Genomic DNA, 18,208 nt, shown 5'->3' on the forward strand with positions numbered 1-18,208 from the left:
CAAAAGTTAGGAGAGGGCTATTCCACGTCGGAATGGCCCAACAGATAGCAAATCAGGTCCTTTATCACTGTGGCTAGAAGACCCGAACGAAAAACTGGCTGTTTCGATTCCTCCGGGAAAATCGGATAGTATTCCGATAAAAATCGGTATAGTGTGACCGGGCCTTAAGAAAGAGGGCAATGACACGATCATTTTCAAATCCTATGTGTTGGACTGTTAGGAATCCTTAAGTCACGTTTGCGACAATCAACTTAAACACAAAAAGCATGAAAACAAGTAGAGAAGTGATTGTCCTCCAAAGAACAAAAGAGTATTATGCCAATTTAGTAGCAGTTGACAACATACTTTATTTTACTTCGTACCTGGATGGTCCTCACAATTGGAGAAAATGAGAGATAAAGAAAAAGAAACTCCTTTCACCTGATGAGACATTACATATAGATACTTGCTAATTTTGTGTGAACTTATTTTTCCATTACTGCCAAGCTATCTCGTTATTTATTTAAACTCCCACGGTACAGTTAATTTGAAATATTTTCCACTTTGATAACATTTGAAAAAAAAATACACTATGAAGTGAAGAAGTACCTCAACTCCAGTAAAGTTTAAAAGGATGGAAATTTGCTTTGAAGCGCATGATGTATCAGAGGATTTTGCATAAATCTTATACTATGATGAAATCGTGCGGCTAATGTATTATTTACTGCAAGAATGCTTTTTATAAGGTCCTTATGGAAAGATGAAGTTATGCTTCAAGCGCAAAAGAAAAGCGAAGGAAAGGGGATAAAACTCGACATAATGTTCCAGCACTAATGATTTTCACACACCAAGTTGGATGTGGGTGTGAAAGATGAAAAAGCCGTGAAGCGATGTCCCACAGGACGGACATCAGCTTTTTATACACTCCTATTCTTGAAACATCCCATGATCAGTTCCAGACGACCTGCCAAGAAGTGTAATAAAGTGCTCATATTGCTGATGTGTTTACGTTGACGGAGTTACTGGTCTGTGTTGTAGAAACAAGTTTAGCTGTCGATTACGTGATGTGTGATGCGTATATTACGTTCCTTCGGCTCATATCACGCAAATAATTGAGTAAAATATCTTAATTTGTTTGATATTTAAGGGTCCATGACAAATATATTTATGTTTCGGGTAATATGAATATAATATACAGAGGCGAACATTGTCAGTACCCGTCCATTGGTCTAGTTATAATTGATGGATGGATGGATCGATCGATGATGGATTGATGGATGGATAGATAGATTGTGCTAAGCATTCAACTTAAGCCACCATTAAGTTCTTGAAGTATTATGTTGTGAAAATGGCAATAACTTTTATATCTTTATGCAAATATAGTTTATTTTTGACAGTCACTCAACCCTCCCATAAAATTCGTAAGTCTTCACACACGTACACACAAGAGATATTCCAAATTTTAATCACCTGTGGACAACTGAATTTTCGTGTCGAAATCCTTTTGCAACTATAAAAAGAAGTGTCAAAATGCCTTCAGTGTTATGCATATTTGAAAGTTGAAAATAATAGAGTTCTTTTAATATAAATTGGAATGGCCATGCTTCAGGATAACCGAATAATTCATCTCTGAAACTATCATTCCCCTTTTTATATTTTCAAATGCTACCAAGTGTGCTGTGTGGCCCTGCATCATGAAAACTTACGGAGGCTATTTTGTCCTCATCTCCTTCTTTTGTAGTTATTATAACTTGACTCCAACGTCTCATTTTTGTTATTTCTTTCAAGTTTGGTTGAGTATTCTCTTAACCTTGTTCGACCCTCAATCCACATGAAATGTGATATTGGTTTTAATTCTCGAGTGTAATGTTTTGTCCCCACTGGACGACCGAATTCTACCCCAAGAAAAATTGTCATTATACCCAGTAGATATGCCTGTCCTCGCTAGAGGCGCCAATAGATCTAGCAGTCCAGTCGATTATAGGAGTCTGTTCACCCATAGGGAAATATTAGACGTTGATAAGGTTTGGTGCCCAATAGAATAATCTTCCATACGGTTCACCTGTCAGACCCACAGGTATATGTCAGAGATGTTGTGTCCACTTAAGGAAGGAGTTCAGATATCATGGTTATGTTTAAATCGGCTTTTTAAGTTTTTTTTTTATAGTTTTTTAAGAACTTTATGCCAAACATATGAGTTAATCCTTAAAATAGGATTGCAAATAAACAATCTAAGGCATCTCTCTACATTTTTTCTTTACCAAATGAATGTTATTGAGTGAGATGCCTAATTAATGAATTTGATTAAATTCTCAACATTTCGTTAAGGTGACACTTTTTATTGAGGAGGTATAAAATAGACATAAAAGGAAGTTTCTAAATTTTTACTTCACTATTTGAAATAAAAGTTTGACTAAACTGAGTAATGGTTAAAATCGTTGTGGTAAGCTAATTTGTACTATACACGTAGTGTGATAGGCCTATGCTTTCTCCAAGCTACGTAATATTTGTTATCAACCAGTAAGGATCACAAACTGATTGCTTTTCAGTGTCCACCTTCCACAGAATATTATCCTGCTATATATGTTATCAGGACACGAAATATATTTTCTCGTCTAGAAACATGCAATCGCAGGAAAGGGGATACACTTTTTGAGATAAAGTGTGCTAAACGTATCAAACTAGTTATTAAAATCGAAGGACGAAACAACCTCATGTGGGTTTTATGACTCGCTGTTTACTGGCTGGTAGTTCAATTTGATACACGTGAAATCACGTAAACAATTTCGCTTAATAAACTGATAAGTGTTATTCAGTCTGCAAACAAAGAGTATAAAGGAGTAACATATTGGGGAATCGAACGCTGTTATATGTAACTCGACTTTTAGACGCTGTGGGGGTTAATGCATTTACCTTGCAACTGTTCAGTTCAGTTTATTTTCGCCACAGTTTGAGGGGAGAAAGAGGGGTGGAGGGGCAGGGGAGAGCTTAGAAAAGTATAAAAATGAATCGTGGCACCGGAGACTGTTAAGACAAAGAAACTTCCATAACAGACAAAAGTTTTTAGAACTTTACTACAAAATTTACTTAGATTTACAAGGACACTTTTACCCGATGATTGAAACAAATGCTTCATATTTAATAGAACTGGGTCTTTACCTGAAATATGGTGTCCTATCGGCTGAAAAGTAAGGACAAACAAAAATAGCTTCGAAATTCCTTATGATTAATAAATGTTGCTATAACTTGAGTGCGAAACCCGTGCTATAAATTTATGGAATTTCGTATGTGGTATACAATTACTACGGTTAACCTTTCTTTCTAAGAAAAAGGGTCATTGAACACAACAGTATGTATAATGAGTACGATCATTTATTTCACCAGTAAGGTACGTATCAAGTTTTATATATTTATTAATCAATAATATCTCAAATTTACCATTTTACATTATTGTGTTAACTCAGTCTGTGTTCACTTGTCAATGTACATGTAGATGTGCATAACATCTCGTATATTCACTTTTCTCCATGGGAGTGTCCTACTTATACTTAACCCCGCGGGCGTCAAGGAACGCATCTCATGTTTTAATCTTGAATTTAGTAATATGTGTTTATATATCATGTTTGTTGTAAAAGAAATATATGAGTCACAAAGTGTAATGTATTATTTAAGACATTAATTTCAAGTAACAAATATTAAATACCAAATTAGAACAAACAACTCACGATGAGGCAATTTTTTGCCCTCTTCACTTTCATTGCATTAAACATTCCTAGAGCGATATTTGAGTTATTTGAGATATTTGAGTTATTTGAGATATTTTGCTATTTGTGTTTGGGCTAGTTTATTCAATATTACTCGTTGACAAAATCCCATTACTCTGTCATTACCTTGACTATAGTCAAGTTTTATTATCATAATGTAGTTATATAATCGGAAATGTATTAAATTTTCAAATGTGGAGTGTTAGCTCAGTGGTTAACGCCGGTGCCTTTCAATCATAAGGTCCCCGGTTCGAGTCACTCCCAGATTAATGTATGTCGTCCAGTTACAGAGTTGTTGACAATTAACAATTCATAATTATGGACGTTAAATATGAATGTAAGAGACTGACTTCGGTCAGCTTGCGGCTTTGATAAGCCTACGAGGCTTCTTCGCGAGTTCCTGCTTGCAGGAGGATCTAATATACATACATACATACATACATGTGCTTGCTTCACTTGATAAATACTAATCAATGATAAGTGTCTGGACCTCAGCTGTCTAGTGTACCTTACCGCAATGAAGAATCAAACCCAATCATCATCTTTACCAAAAACTGAAATTGGCTGGAGAACGTTCGTGTGTAACATGATAGTGCTACTAATAATTCAAACGCTTTGTCACACCATTCCATGTTAGTTCTTTAGTTTCATGGTGAATATAAAAACACTCTTGTTACTTTGAACATTTCTGTATAATATATAGTTAGTGCTTAAACAGAGTAACTGTTTTCACCATTGACACAAACATAATGTACAAACAATTCCTGTGGAAGTTCAATGTAAGTGTCTTGCTTCAGACAACTTTCTATCAAGATCTTCGACTCCAGAGCCCGTCCGGTGTCAAAACTTGACCAGCTTTAAAGCACATGGCCATGTCTTTGAAATGATACACAAGTGAAGGCTATATTCCAAATACATTGAAAATTTCCCAATATCTTCATGCATAGATAAACAGTTATGTATATACCTTCTGTGTTTTGTTGTTGTTTTAGTGTGACATTAATTATTTACAATGAGGTATGTTTGTTTACATGTTTGCTTGTATGTCGTCTGATGTGAACCCGACGGATAAAACCAATGGCTTTATTCCATTCCTTTCGAGCCAATTAACACATTACATCAGATGTTAGCGCCTCTCGTAAACTCTCTGAAGTAAGCTGATACCCATGGAGAGTTAAATTGATTGATGGGAATGCTGCAAACTGCAAATATAAAAGGTTATTCGCAAGATCAAGAATGGGGAATAGAAAACGAAGGCAACATAAAGAAAAGAAGTTGTTACTAGAGATGTATAAGGGTAAAACAATAACTCTTGTCCGAAGTTTTCATATTTATGTTATATAATATAATAATGTGTTTTGTAGCAATAAATTATTGTAAAGTGTAAACCTTTAAAATGAGACTTCTTCAAGTTGAAGCTGAAGTGATTTGTATAGAGACAATCTTCAGAACAGTGCCGGAAATCACCAACCGTACCTCTGATATATATGGAATGGCGTGCGGTTAATAGTGCGGGTGGAGGTGGGGTGTGAATGGGGTATCATATTAAAGTAAAGACTGTGTATGGGTCCATCTACTTTTGATTATATTGAGATGGCTTACCTGTTAACCATCAATCGTTGGATTAACTGGTTCATATCAACTCAGGAATACAACCCGATATATTCCAATTCGTTTACAAGGCTGTCCACGTACATTATGGATTTTATATACACTGCCGCAGATCGAAAGTTATAAACAGTACAGCATAAGTGTAAATGACGTCATCTTTCATTGTACGATGAAGATATAGAACGGCGCCCCCACTAATTATAATACTTTGGCTTTAACTTCCATGTAAAATAAGAGTGTCTCAAATTACGAGAGAGTATATATAAAGTTCATTGATTGTGAAAAAAAAAAATTGTTTCATTTGATTTTATGTCAAGAGGTGATCAACTTAATTTGCGTACTCTCCGTTTGTTAATAGTAATACTTCGATTGATGCATTGTGACAGAAAAATAACACTAAACTATGATTAAAATAATATCATACCGGTATACGGTATTCTTTATTTGATCTTCTTGTGCAATAGTTTCTTTAACTAAAATGATACATATATGAATATGGGTGATTCATTTTATATACAGAACATATTGGCGAATCCATTCTACATGATACCAGACCTTTCAATACCCATAGCACAATTGATATGTTATTTTTAGCATTAAATCCTCGAACTTACCTTCTAGGCTGTACATAATTAATGGAAATTCACCGAAATTCAACAGCAATAGACTCATTTTCCTGCAAAAGCCTTGAGCTAAATTCCGTGTTGTTAATTTCAAGACAATTACATCAGCAAATTCTATATCCTTTTTTATCATGCTTGAGTGAAGGTGCTTACTTGTCATAAAGTATCCTAAAATGACACTTTCAAATGACTAGAGCATGAAATCTTTACGGTGCCACCATATCTAAACTGACTCATTCTCCACCCATTTTGTTGCCATCAAAAATAAACTGACCATTCTAAACCCCAGATCCTGAGTTTCGTCTGCCATCTTGGCTATTCCGACCCATTTTACACCCCAGTTCCTAAATACCTTGTTTGCGCCATCATGAATAAACTGACCTACTCTAAACCCCAGATCCTGAGTTTCGTCTGCCATCTTGGCTATTCCGACCCATTTTACACCCCAGTTCCTAAATACCTTGTTTGCGCCATCATGAATAAACTGACCTACTCTAAACCCCAGATCCTGAGTCTCGTCTGTCATCTTGGCTATTCCGACCCGTTTTACACCCCAGTTTCTACCTTGTTTGCGCCATCATAAATAAACTGACCCACTCTAAACACCAGATCCTGAGTTCCGTCTGCCATCTTGGCTATTCCGACCGACCGTTTTACACCCCAGTTCCTACCTTGTTCGCGCCGTTATAAATAAACTGACCCAATGTAAACCCCAAATCCTGAGTTTCGTCTGCCATCTTGGCTATTCCGACCAATTTTCCACCCAGTTTCTACCTTGTTTGCGCCATCATGAATAAACTAAACCATTGTATGCATTCAGACCCTAACTTTCGTTTTGTCATCTTAGCTATACTGGCCAATCCTCTTACCCAACCCAAACTACACTGCACAATAACGGCTATAGACTGACCCCATTCATCGCCCTGTATATGCTAATACAGCACCATATTGGCCAGTGTAGCTTAGTTGATCGAAAACTCAACCATATATCCTAGGCTTTTTAAATTTACAACTCTCCTAGGAAGGAGCTATACTAAAGCACACTTTAATAAAAGATGAGATATCATATCTCTGTACCTATATACAAAAACAAACGTGCATGGTGCAGCCTATAGTACAAAAAGCAAAAAATGGAATGCCACAAAATTTAGGCACATCGTTTGTGAAATATATATTCTATACATGACTGTGATACGAATAATATATAGTTTATTATATACAACATACTCCTTAATAGATTTAATTACTCTTAATAGAGTAATTCATAAATTTTATCTCTCCTATTTAACACGAATTTGATGTTATTAAAGAATGACTTTAGGCATAATTTTAGTCTATAATATGTCATATTCAAAGCAAGAAAGGACCAAAAATGCTAACAATATTTCCATAGCTATTCCGGTTTTCAGAATATTCACATTCACAATATACTCAACCTCTGGAACCTCTCCTTTAAGGCTAAGTTGATGCTCCTCATTGCAGGTCTAAATTTTCATGTTAATGAATTGTTTCATAATTTCTAATCACTCATCAAACCATGTGCCTTAAACTTCCTATGAACTGACAGAGCAGCCCAGCTGCAATACAGTCAACACAATTTATCCTTGAACATTTGGTGATGCATTGTGAGCATGTTATTTGGGGCCAAAAACGTCTTGTATTTTCCTATTGCATTATGTAATACATCAGAGAAATTGATGTAATTATTCTCTGTGTTAAACCATTGAGGTCTGTTTTTACCTCCATGGTTAAACTTAGTCCAGTCACACTTATTGATGAGTTTCATATGTTTAAAGTGGCTTTCTGGAGAGAAAAAAAAAACGTATTAGTGGTATTGATACAACCGTGACTGATACCAGTATATATTTTGTAATTCTCTACCGTATCATATCTAAATTAATTTTGTCCCTAATGTCATCCTTTAATTTGTTTATATCAGTAACCTAAGTCAGTAATTATCTGTTACATGCGAGCCCTTTGATTTATTAAATGAAATTAAGAGATCGATTTAAAACTTCGATCAGTCAATAAATATATAAAATCTTCTTAACAATTCTATAGCACACACGAATATCAGCAGAAGACATATTCCACATATTACGTCATATCGATATGACGTCACCACATTGAATTCATTCATTTCTAAATGAATGAAAACGTAGATATGACGGACTAAATTAGATTGTAGATATCACAAAATTGTGCCTACTACACAAATAGATTTGTAATGCTTTCTGGTAACCAAAGATTTTGTATCGCTCCTTCAGCACGGCAACATATCCGTGGTGGTAACTGCTAGACATTAGGCTACGTGTCATTTAGACAAACCCTGCGTGAGATTTATTTACGCGTTCATTTTAAGCTGAGGGCGCTGTCATATCAATCCTACAGTGCTTATGAGCATTAGTGTACTGCTAACAGATTTCTGAATCAACGCAAAGAGTTTGTATAGCGCTATCGGACATCTATATCTCTAAATCAACGTAACACGATCGCGTGCAAGCGCTCACAAGGATGCGAACCCGCCGGTTTAAATTGCATACAGGCGCGCTGGTTGATTAATTAGGTCCATTTTCCTCTTCTGCAGTTTCGCCATTGTCGTATCAATAAATCTGAAAACGTACGTGCAAAAAAAAAACATAGCCCGCACCAATCTTAGAGGGTCACGCAAATCATGTTTTACGAAACACTATTTTGAGATGGTGATATAGTTAGCTTAGCTCGAAACTCTGGATGTAGCGTATGTTTCAAATGATCAATATGTTAAACATTATTATACAACACCTAATTATATTCCGGCCATTTGATTGGTCAATTGCTCGTCGATTGCATGCAAAATCCGCTCTATTGCACGCTATGATGATAAAAACATGCGTTATACTTTTTTGATAGCACTTTTTTCAATGGTAAGAGAGCAGAGAAACCTGTCTGTTCAAAACAATCTGTTGCATGAGGGGGCAACAGGGCAATGTCATATCGGTGCTATCCAATTCTGCGAAACTTGACAAGCTGTTGCTATGAGTTTTAGAAAGCATGGAATGTACTATTGAGTTGATCACTGGTAGTATCTACAAGTGCGTTAGTATGCAAATAATGAACGGTTTCCATTCGTGCAATAGTGCAAATATTACATTCGTTGAAAGATGTAATTTGTTCCATTCAACTCGGCTGCGCCTCGTTGAATGGAACATTCCATCTTTCAACTCATGAAATATTTGCACTATTGCACTCATAACCATTCATTATTTGTATACTAACGCACTTGTAGATACTACCAGTGATCAACTCAATAGTACATTCCATGCTTTCTAAAACTCATAGCAACAGCTTGTCAAGTTTCGCAGAATTGGATAACACCGATATGACATTGCCCTGTTAAGAAGGTTTGTTCCAGAGATATGTTACAGCACCCCATTCCACTATATTCAGCATACCGTACACTTTTTATGCGATAACTGGTAATACGCGTACGCTGCCAACATTCGATCTGTATATAATGTCTATATAACGATTTCTTATTCGTGGTCACTTTCAATTTCAATTATATTGCACTTCATCTCTACATTTTACAAAAATATGTTACGGTACTTTTTAACCGTTGCTCGTTTTAAACAACTGATAATTTGTGTTCTTTCGTTTATTTACATTATTTTACAAGACAAAGCGTAACAATAGAACTACCTAAATTGACGTTGAAAGAACAACTAACACAAAATATCATTTACATATTTAATTACCTTCTGCTTAAAAGTTAAGAATAAGTTTACAGCCTCATAGGTTTTAGTATTTCCTATTAAAACTTACATTTAATACGACTTGCTAAGCCTATAACCGGTGACAGTCTTTTCAAAATGTGATCGACCACAGTTAGCAAATGCTCAAACTCACACATTTGACTTTCTATAAGCCTTATTTACTCGGCACCTGGCAGTTTGGGAAACGTTCACTGCATTTGTTCGCTCGGGTCTGATATCCATTGGTTGCGTATCATGTCATGGGCCTTACCTATAAGTGTGCTAACTTCACTCGAAAGTGGTTTCATTTGAATGCTTCACATCTAACTCTATTCAAATTTTTAAAGTTGACAAATGAGATCAAACAGAACTGTTTTTTCTCTTTCTAGAGACGACTGAGAAGTCCAAACTTAGTTCATACCTTCTGACATAAGCTACACTGCAGCGGATTAAGTTTTTTGCTGGTACCATTGGGACAAATTACAAGTTTCATCATTATCGCTACCATGCACGTTGACGTGATATACTACGGACAAGGGAGCTTATCAGTAAAGTAGCACCACTTAAGGGCCATATATCGCCGCCAATGCCTTCTTTGTTTGATATTATTTGTGTTTGTCTAAATAACCTTTCAAAACTTATATTTGAAGGCTGGAATTGACTTTATAGAAAATGGAACTGAATGCTTGATGCTTTCATTTTGGGAAAGGCCTCATTTATTTTGGAACTGCAATTAAACAGGACATTTAGTATGGGGAGAGGGAGGTATATGAAAGGGAAATATTTACATAGCTACTATTGAAAAGTGCTTGAGATGAGGTACCGTGAGATGGTTTCACCAATAATACATGCTGATGTCGAGAAATTTGCGTTTCACATATTGTAATAAAGATACAACCACATCCAGCTTTACTATAGTTGAGTGCGAATGGGTTTTTAAATATAGACAATGAAGTCAGAGTGTGTACCCACTGCCCATCATTAATAAAACAAAAAATTAAAACAAATCAGGCAACTGAACTCTAGTTATCATCCCTGAAAGTAGAGCCTCATATTGGAAATGGCATGGAAGTGCTGCTCCCTCTGCGGTTTTACTCCCCGTTCATGTTTACATATTAGTTAGGTTTATGCTTTAGACAGGGGTGCTGTTAACCTCCCTTTGTTAACAGGCGTTACCTCTCATTCACTGTTATTTGCCACATTTGGATATATGTTACGCATTGTTACTCCCGCACCCCCCCCCCCCTCCAACACAAGTTTATCTCACATAATTATCTTGTCACCGGCCAAGTGTTATATCTCACATTATATATCCTGGTTATAACCTACGGTTTACCTCTTCGTAATGTCGATAAGGCGTCCATGTTTCTAAGCTCACTAAATAATTGCATGTCAAATGTGGTCCCATGCATCTAAGGCAAATGTGTTTCATGCCATTGATAACGTAGCTGACTGCGTGTGATCATACATGCATACATACTACCTTAAATACCATGAAACCAGCACTATCACGTGAAAGGTACATTCACACCCAATGACTGATGTATAGTAGTATAGTAGGTAATATTATGTTATTATATAAAATTACCATATCGCTTAGGAGTGACCGTGGTGAAGTAATATGATATCATCAGGTATACGTAGAAGGGTTTCAAAGATGAGGGAGCGGGAGCGGGGCGTGGGCAAATTCTAAAACTTGAAATTATATGGGGCGGGCAAGAGGCGATGAAGGAGGTTATCGGTACGGGGGGGGGGCGGGTTGGCGGAAGTTATTAGATCTGGTGTCGTTGAAGCAAACACCCATGTATGGTGTTGTGTGCTCCCACAGCAAAAAAGAATACTCTTTATTTTGTGTTTAGAGGTTGAAAAGGAGGTGTACACCAGTGTTGTGGTCTAATTCTTTCCCAGCAAAAACGTAACAAATCCTTCGACTGGACCATTCTCCCCGCCTGAAGATAGATGCCTTTTCAAGTTTTATTTCTAGCGGTAAGTTTGAGATATGAAATATGAGTTTATGGATCTCTTTGGTAATTGTTCGACAAACTGCCAGTGCCATCGTCGTGATTCAGTGCTGTGTTTGTACTATAGGTCGTAGGATTATTATTCAGTTTATAGCACTAGAGTGGTGAGCTCACGGCAGTATGCCTCGTTCGTTGAGATGGGGCATGTTTTGAATTCATGCAAGTGTACAACGGCTGCTTCCTCGGCTTAGAGCACCGGAAACTGCTTCTCAGTCTCTGTCTGAAGAAGGAACTCATTGTATACAATACTACCGGATTCAAAGCGCTTTTCGTGTAGACCAAAGGTTCCAAGAAGTGCGTGAGGATTAACATGACGTTTGGATCTATCAATGTATGTGAAAAGCGAAAAGCCGCGTGCAACAATTCTGTCACGTGATAGGGCAACCAGCAAATCACAAACATGATGACGAGAGCTAAGACTACGACAGCGAGACGTCTTCTGGCGATGATCTGCCCGTGACGTGCTAGGTATCCGTCGTCTGGTAAGGTTTGAATACTACGATAAAGATGCCAAGCGAGGCAACTGTAGTAAATGAAGATAATGACCAAGGGGACGGCGAAGAGAACCGTGAAGTACGAAAACGCGTAAATGAAATCCAAGTGAGTTTCTTCAAAGTGCATGAAACTACACACCTTGTGACTTCCGTACACTTCCTTTACCTCCGATCCAAAGATTCCAGTTAGGCTTGCCAGCCCAGCTGCGACCCAGACGAGAAAAACTTGGACGTAGACGTTCCCGCCTAGGCAACCTTTCGACTTAGGTGTTAGTTTAACGACTGAGTTGTATCGGTTCGCACTCAAGGCCACTAGCGTGTATATAGCGGCCGTTTGCAGTGCTATCGAAAGGCCGTTAGTAAAACGACAAAGTGCTTCGCCGTGTTGCCACAAATGATTGTTTCGATACAAATCTATTCTTACAGGAACGCATATAGCCAAGAAGAGGAGATCAGCTGACGCTAGGCTACCAATCAAAACGTTTGCTTTCTGTGTCTGATGGCTTTGGGCTAAAATCAAGAGGATGGAGAAGTTTCCTATTACTCCAAAGATGGCGATAATGGAATAGATAGCGGTAGTGACGTCATGGTGAACAGTAAATAGACTCTCATCGTAGTAGGAGAAATTGACACTCTGAAAGAAATGAAAAATAGAACAGGAAAAGACATGAAAAGACAAGCAGTTGTTATCACATAGCTAAGAATAGTAGTAATACACGTGTGTCTGTTTGAAGTATTATGTTTTATCATGGAGGTACCTCCATGCAGGGAGTTGCTATGCTCCATGGTTGTTTCTGCGGAAGGCGGAGTAGAAGGGGGCAGGGCAAGACAAAAGATAATAAGAAGGGAATGTTCTGCTTACGTCATGGCATGATATTAAGGGGAAGGTGGTACATTCGTCTAAACGCAAACCACGTGTCACTTTACTGTATCATGTATCTTGCATACATCTTCTGTTATTTATTAGTTTAAATCCAAAAGCATTCAAAACCAACAAACTCAGATACAAAGAAGATACATTAATCTTCCCTTGCATGCAATGTTTGGGCATTCGTTGAATGGGATTTGCCACTATTATGAATTTTACTTACGTCACATATCCTGTTACTATACATGTCGGAGCTATAATGTTCTTCTATATACCCTTACCTCCCAGTTCCTGCAAATGAGTCCCTCCGTGGCTTACATTAAAGCGAGAAGTAATCATACAACAACAAAAATCTGTTCACGTAATTGTGTCCTTAGGCGCTTAAAGTTTTTTTTTCTTTGTCAATGTTCAAAATATATAACTGCAGATTCATGAGTAAGGTATTACAATGAATTTGATTGAATTCACACCATTCTCATTTTAGTAGGATTAATCATATACAAATAACAAGTTTGAAATCACACATTTACGTTATTATTGGAATAAATTACCTTTACTAGTGAAGTTAACGAACTAGATTGATATCGGCTTTTAATATCAAACATCATTTAAGACGGTTTTGTTTCCTTCATATTTAACAGAGAGGGGGGTATTTTTTTGGGGGGGGGGTTGAAGAATATGGTTGCATACGCAACATAAGGTCTGCCGTCACTCTACAAATCTATGCAAACAAGACATATTATTTAAAAAAGAGTAATTGCAAAGAAATTAACATCTGTCAAAAAGCCGACGACTTCTCAGAGCAGGGTTTCCCTAACTTTATCCCTCTCGCACGAACCCCCTTGTGGATGTCAGAGTTGTCCACGAACCCCCAACTTTTTGAGACACGATCTGAGTCATTATTATACTATAATAGGCATAATAGTGCTTCGTAAAAGATCAAGTTCATAATGTAGTATTGTAATGCAAAAAAAGCAAGAGATGAACAAATATTTAATTGGAAACTTCAAGATCAGATCACGAATTGTATCACGCGTCGGTCACCCATCACACACGATGAGCCGGATGCTCCTGTTTTTCCATAGGTACGACTTTTGTACAATACTAAATTATATGATATATCAGATTTTAGTTCAACAAAAAATACTCTAGATTTGACTTTCAGAAACTCTCACGAACCCCCTGGGATGGACTCACGCACCCCATAGGGTTCATGTACCCCAGTAAGGGAACCCCTGTTTTAGAGGTTTGAAATTAGCTTCTTTCGGAGGGTTCCTTTTATTGCCACATTACTGTTTTCATTTCTACTTGCCACATGAGTTATAAATGCAAGAATTTTAACCTGTACCCGAGGCTGACTTCACACATTAACGAAATGATCAATGTATGCACTCTAATAGAGTGACTATCCAATCTTTGGAGTTACTACGGTGCTTAAGAACTATTTTGGAAGTTTGTCATTAACGTTAAATGGTCAACATTACACCCATTGTACGATATAGAAGTTCTCCATATTATGGTAACTCTTGTTTAAGTATTCAACTCATCCAGCAGTGAATACAGTTGGCAAACCTCCTCTATACAGTTACTTTATTATACAAGTCTTCAATTTCCTGCGAAGAGCCATTTTAGACGACAAGCTTGCAGAAGAGTGGTTTTTGCAAACGCTTAGGAAGTTGTAACTTTGATTACTTTGGAAGAAATAATGAAGGTCTTTTAAGACTAATTACTCAAATATAATTTCAATTAGTCGGAAGAGGAAAGAAAAGTAAAGGAAAGCAAAGTAAGGGGAAAAAACAGTAAAAAAAAACTTCAAAACCATCATGCAGAAAATCATGCAACAAGGATATTTATAAATTAATTATTTGATTCTAGGAATTAAACGACCGAATAAAATAGGCACTTTAAAAAATTATAATCTGCATCTTTATATCACAGGAGTTATAAAAAATATGAAAAAAGAAGGTAAATAATCGTCGAAGCGTAAATGAAACATTAAAAATGTTAGGTTGGTTAAAATCCTTAATCCAATAATTCAAATTAATGTCCATAATATGACACGAATGACTGCATAGTCACTTAAAAAAAAATCTACATTATTTATAAATAATGTATGAAAGTAAACCTTACTGATGCGAAACTTACATATAATTGACAATTAATCATATAGGAAAATATTGTGATAGCATTTATCCACAAACGATTTATTTATTATATCCATAAAACAGCATAAAACATTAAACGTTCTTTTTTTTCTTCTCCGTCATCTCTTTTGAAATTGAAGATATTGAAGAAGGGAATTTGAGGGACTTTAATATTGATCAGTGCTGATTGACTTCATATCTGATGGTCAAGTTTAAGGATTAGGTTCGAACTGACCTCGCTTTCTACTGATATAAGTGTTTTCTTCGGCCACTGACAAGATTTTCGATATATAGTTGAAATAATTTAATTAACAGTGTCTTTCGCGACTTGGAAAATGGAAAGTTTCCTTTTGCGTAATATTTTCTCTTTTTAGACAAATAATTTGGAGGAGAAACCATGAAGGACAATACAAATCCCTCACCCGATGATACATAAGGTTTCTTTTTATCAGGAAGGTTGGGAAGGGGAGGGAGAGGGAGAGGCGGTGGGGGAGGGAGGGAGAGGTGGATGGGGAGGGACGCCTGACCATTATCAAGGAAGCCCGGGAGGAGGGATGCTACGTCCTTTACATTAAACCGTGAAGCAATTGGCAGGTCCCTGCCTTAAATAAGATGTCTTTACCGATGGTTCATCAAGAAGATAAAAGCGTGTATACCTTGGTTACAACACATTACACTATCTTCTCCATTTCTATATCTTTGCCTATAACTTTATTAAAAAAAAAATCTTTGAAAGGCGAAGTCATTTCTGTTGAAGTGCCACTTTAGAAAACTTTATGGAGAGTACGTGCTGCTGTAAGGCACAAGAAGCTAGCTTACAGGCCAGCTTGTTGATATTCGTAACCTAATGCTCTTTATAAGTTGTATGAGGCGTTACAATATTTCCTTCGAAAATCGTATCGTTTCGAGTTTACTAAAAAATGATGAATTATTAGAATATAATAATAAGAGAATATGAACAGACTTGAAGAGTAAGCCGATCTTGTTTGTAACAAACCACCATATAGAAAAGTATACCTGCTTTTGCACATCTTTCATTTCGGAAAGCAAAGAGTATAGGCTATATGCCACCGAACTACAATGATTTAGTAAAGATAGAATGCATATTGCTTAAATTTCAAGATACCACGTTTGTAAGGTATAAATGTCTTGGTTAAAAACTATCAATTACCTTTATGTTACTATACAAGCTAAAAGTTAACAACGAATTGAATCCTCAAACGCGATTGGATTTACGTTACTTTGCAGTTCATCGTACCTTCGTGTCCTTCAGGACGTTGGTGTTGCGATGTAATTAAGACACTGAAGAGATGCTCGTGATGTCACAGCGATAAGATCACGAGTCAATGTCCTGGTTCCAAAGTGATGGAAGAATCAGCACGACGAAATTAGATCCAGTTTTAGATCTCATTTTGACTAATTCTTCATTGTAATTAACTTATTATTAAACAAACATTTCTGAAACTGCTTTTTTCATTAAGTAGAAGCAACTGATAACTTTAATTGAAGTTCCAAGAATTACTATCAGAAATATGGGTTAAGATGTTTGGTTGTCTTTTTTTTCATTCAAGGGGATCTGTAATCTTCATCTTCTACATTTGTTTCTTATTTTTTAATTTTTTTTTATGTTTGTACTTTTGCGCAATTTGGCTCACGTATTATGCTGACGTGTACGCAATTTAGCTAACTAAATTATACTATGTTTTAATACTTAAGGTGATCTGTATTCTTCATCTTCTACATGTGTTTTTTAGTTTATTTTATGTTTTACTTTTGCGCAATTTGGCTCACGCGTTATGCTTACTTGTACTAATTATACTAACTTGTAATTAAATTATAACAACAAACTGGTACAAAAAAAACAAACACTTCTTGAAAGGACAAAACGACTTGTAATAATGTTAATATCGTTATGAAGTGATAACGAAAAGAAATTCTATGCTTTCATTGGTCCTGAGTGAAACGAAGATGGATGACATCCGGTTGAAAGTGAACTGGATTTGGCGGAAGAAAATTGATTGATCAATGAATTTTAATCCCCTGCCCTGATAAAAACAATCAAGAATAGCTAACAGCTTTAGAACAATTTAAAAATTTATCCTCCCGTGTAACAACTGTGACAAAATGAGTAAAACATGTGTCAAACTAAGAAATATAAGTTTAGAACTTTTGGTTTATGCTCTAGTTTAATGTTTTAGAAACTAACAGTGAAAATCACTGGTGAACTAAACAGTTCCAGAATAGAAGATGAAAAAGTTGTGATCTAGTTTTGAAAAAAAAAAACAATTCTCTCAGTTGACAGATTTTATCATGTTTAGATTTCGAGGAAGTTATTGTTGAACTGACCTAGATACGGGACCAGTTTCTTTTCATCCTCAGTGAATATTCGTTCCAGATATTGGGTCATATCCTGTCCAGAGTGAAGGCAGGATATAGTAACATGACACCTGGTGGGTGATTTTGGCCTTTTTTTTCTTTTCTTTATTCTTGCTTGTTTTTGTTTTTGTTTTTCGTCGTATGAAGTAATACGACATTGGGAATTGCTAATCTCGTGTTTGCAAGTTAGACATGATAACGGTTCTAGTGACAATCCATGCAGTAAAAGCTAACCACCCACCGATTACGCACATATGCGCATTCGCATGCGCATACACGCACCAACACCTACACACATCGACAGACACAGTCACAGACACAGTCAAACGGCCACGCATACGTAGCCTTAGTTTGTGGATTGAGCGGGGAATGTGTCTACGTATATAAGAATTCCAAATTTGCTACAATCATTTACTTGACAAAAATACACTTAGAGAATGACAAATGAACTTGGCGGACACACAATTGTTCACTCTTTTGTAAGATGCCATCGTTAATTAATCAACAAATACTTAAGTACAAAAACACAATCATACACCCGCGCGCCCGCGCACGCACAAACACACATGCCAAGAGGCAATGGATGCGCCTTGA

At 36.6% G+C, this 18,208-nt stretch overlaps 1 protein-coding gene across 1 annotated transcript in view; it reads right to left on the bottom strand.

The window, feature by feature from the left end:
• Positions 1-9,016: 9,016 nt before the first annotated feature.
• LOC139967885 (bombesin receptor subtype-3-like) overlaps positions 9,017-18,208 on the bottom strand; it is a 39,305-nt gene continuing 30,113 nt past the window's right edge. Inside the window, exon 2 of the mRNA XM_071972072.1 lies at positions 9,017-12,860. Coding sequence (XP_071828173.1) covers positions 11,829-12,860 — 1,032 coding nt within the window. The 3' untranslated portion in view covers positions 9,017-11,828. The remainder of the gene's footprint in view (positions 12,861-18,208) is intronic.

Source organism: Apostichopus japonicus, chromosome 5, assembly GCF_037975245.1.
Source record: "Apostichopus japonicus isolate 1M-3 chromosome 5, ASM3797524v1, whole genome shotgun sequence".
Lineage (NCBI taxonomy): Eukaryota > Metazoa > Echinodermata > Holothuroidea > Aspidochirotida > Stichopodidae > Apostichopus > Apostichopus japonicus.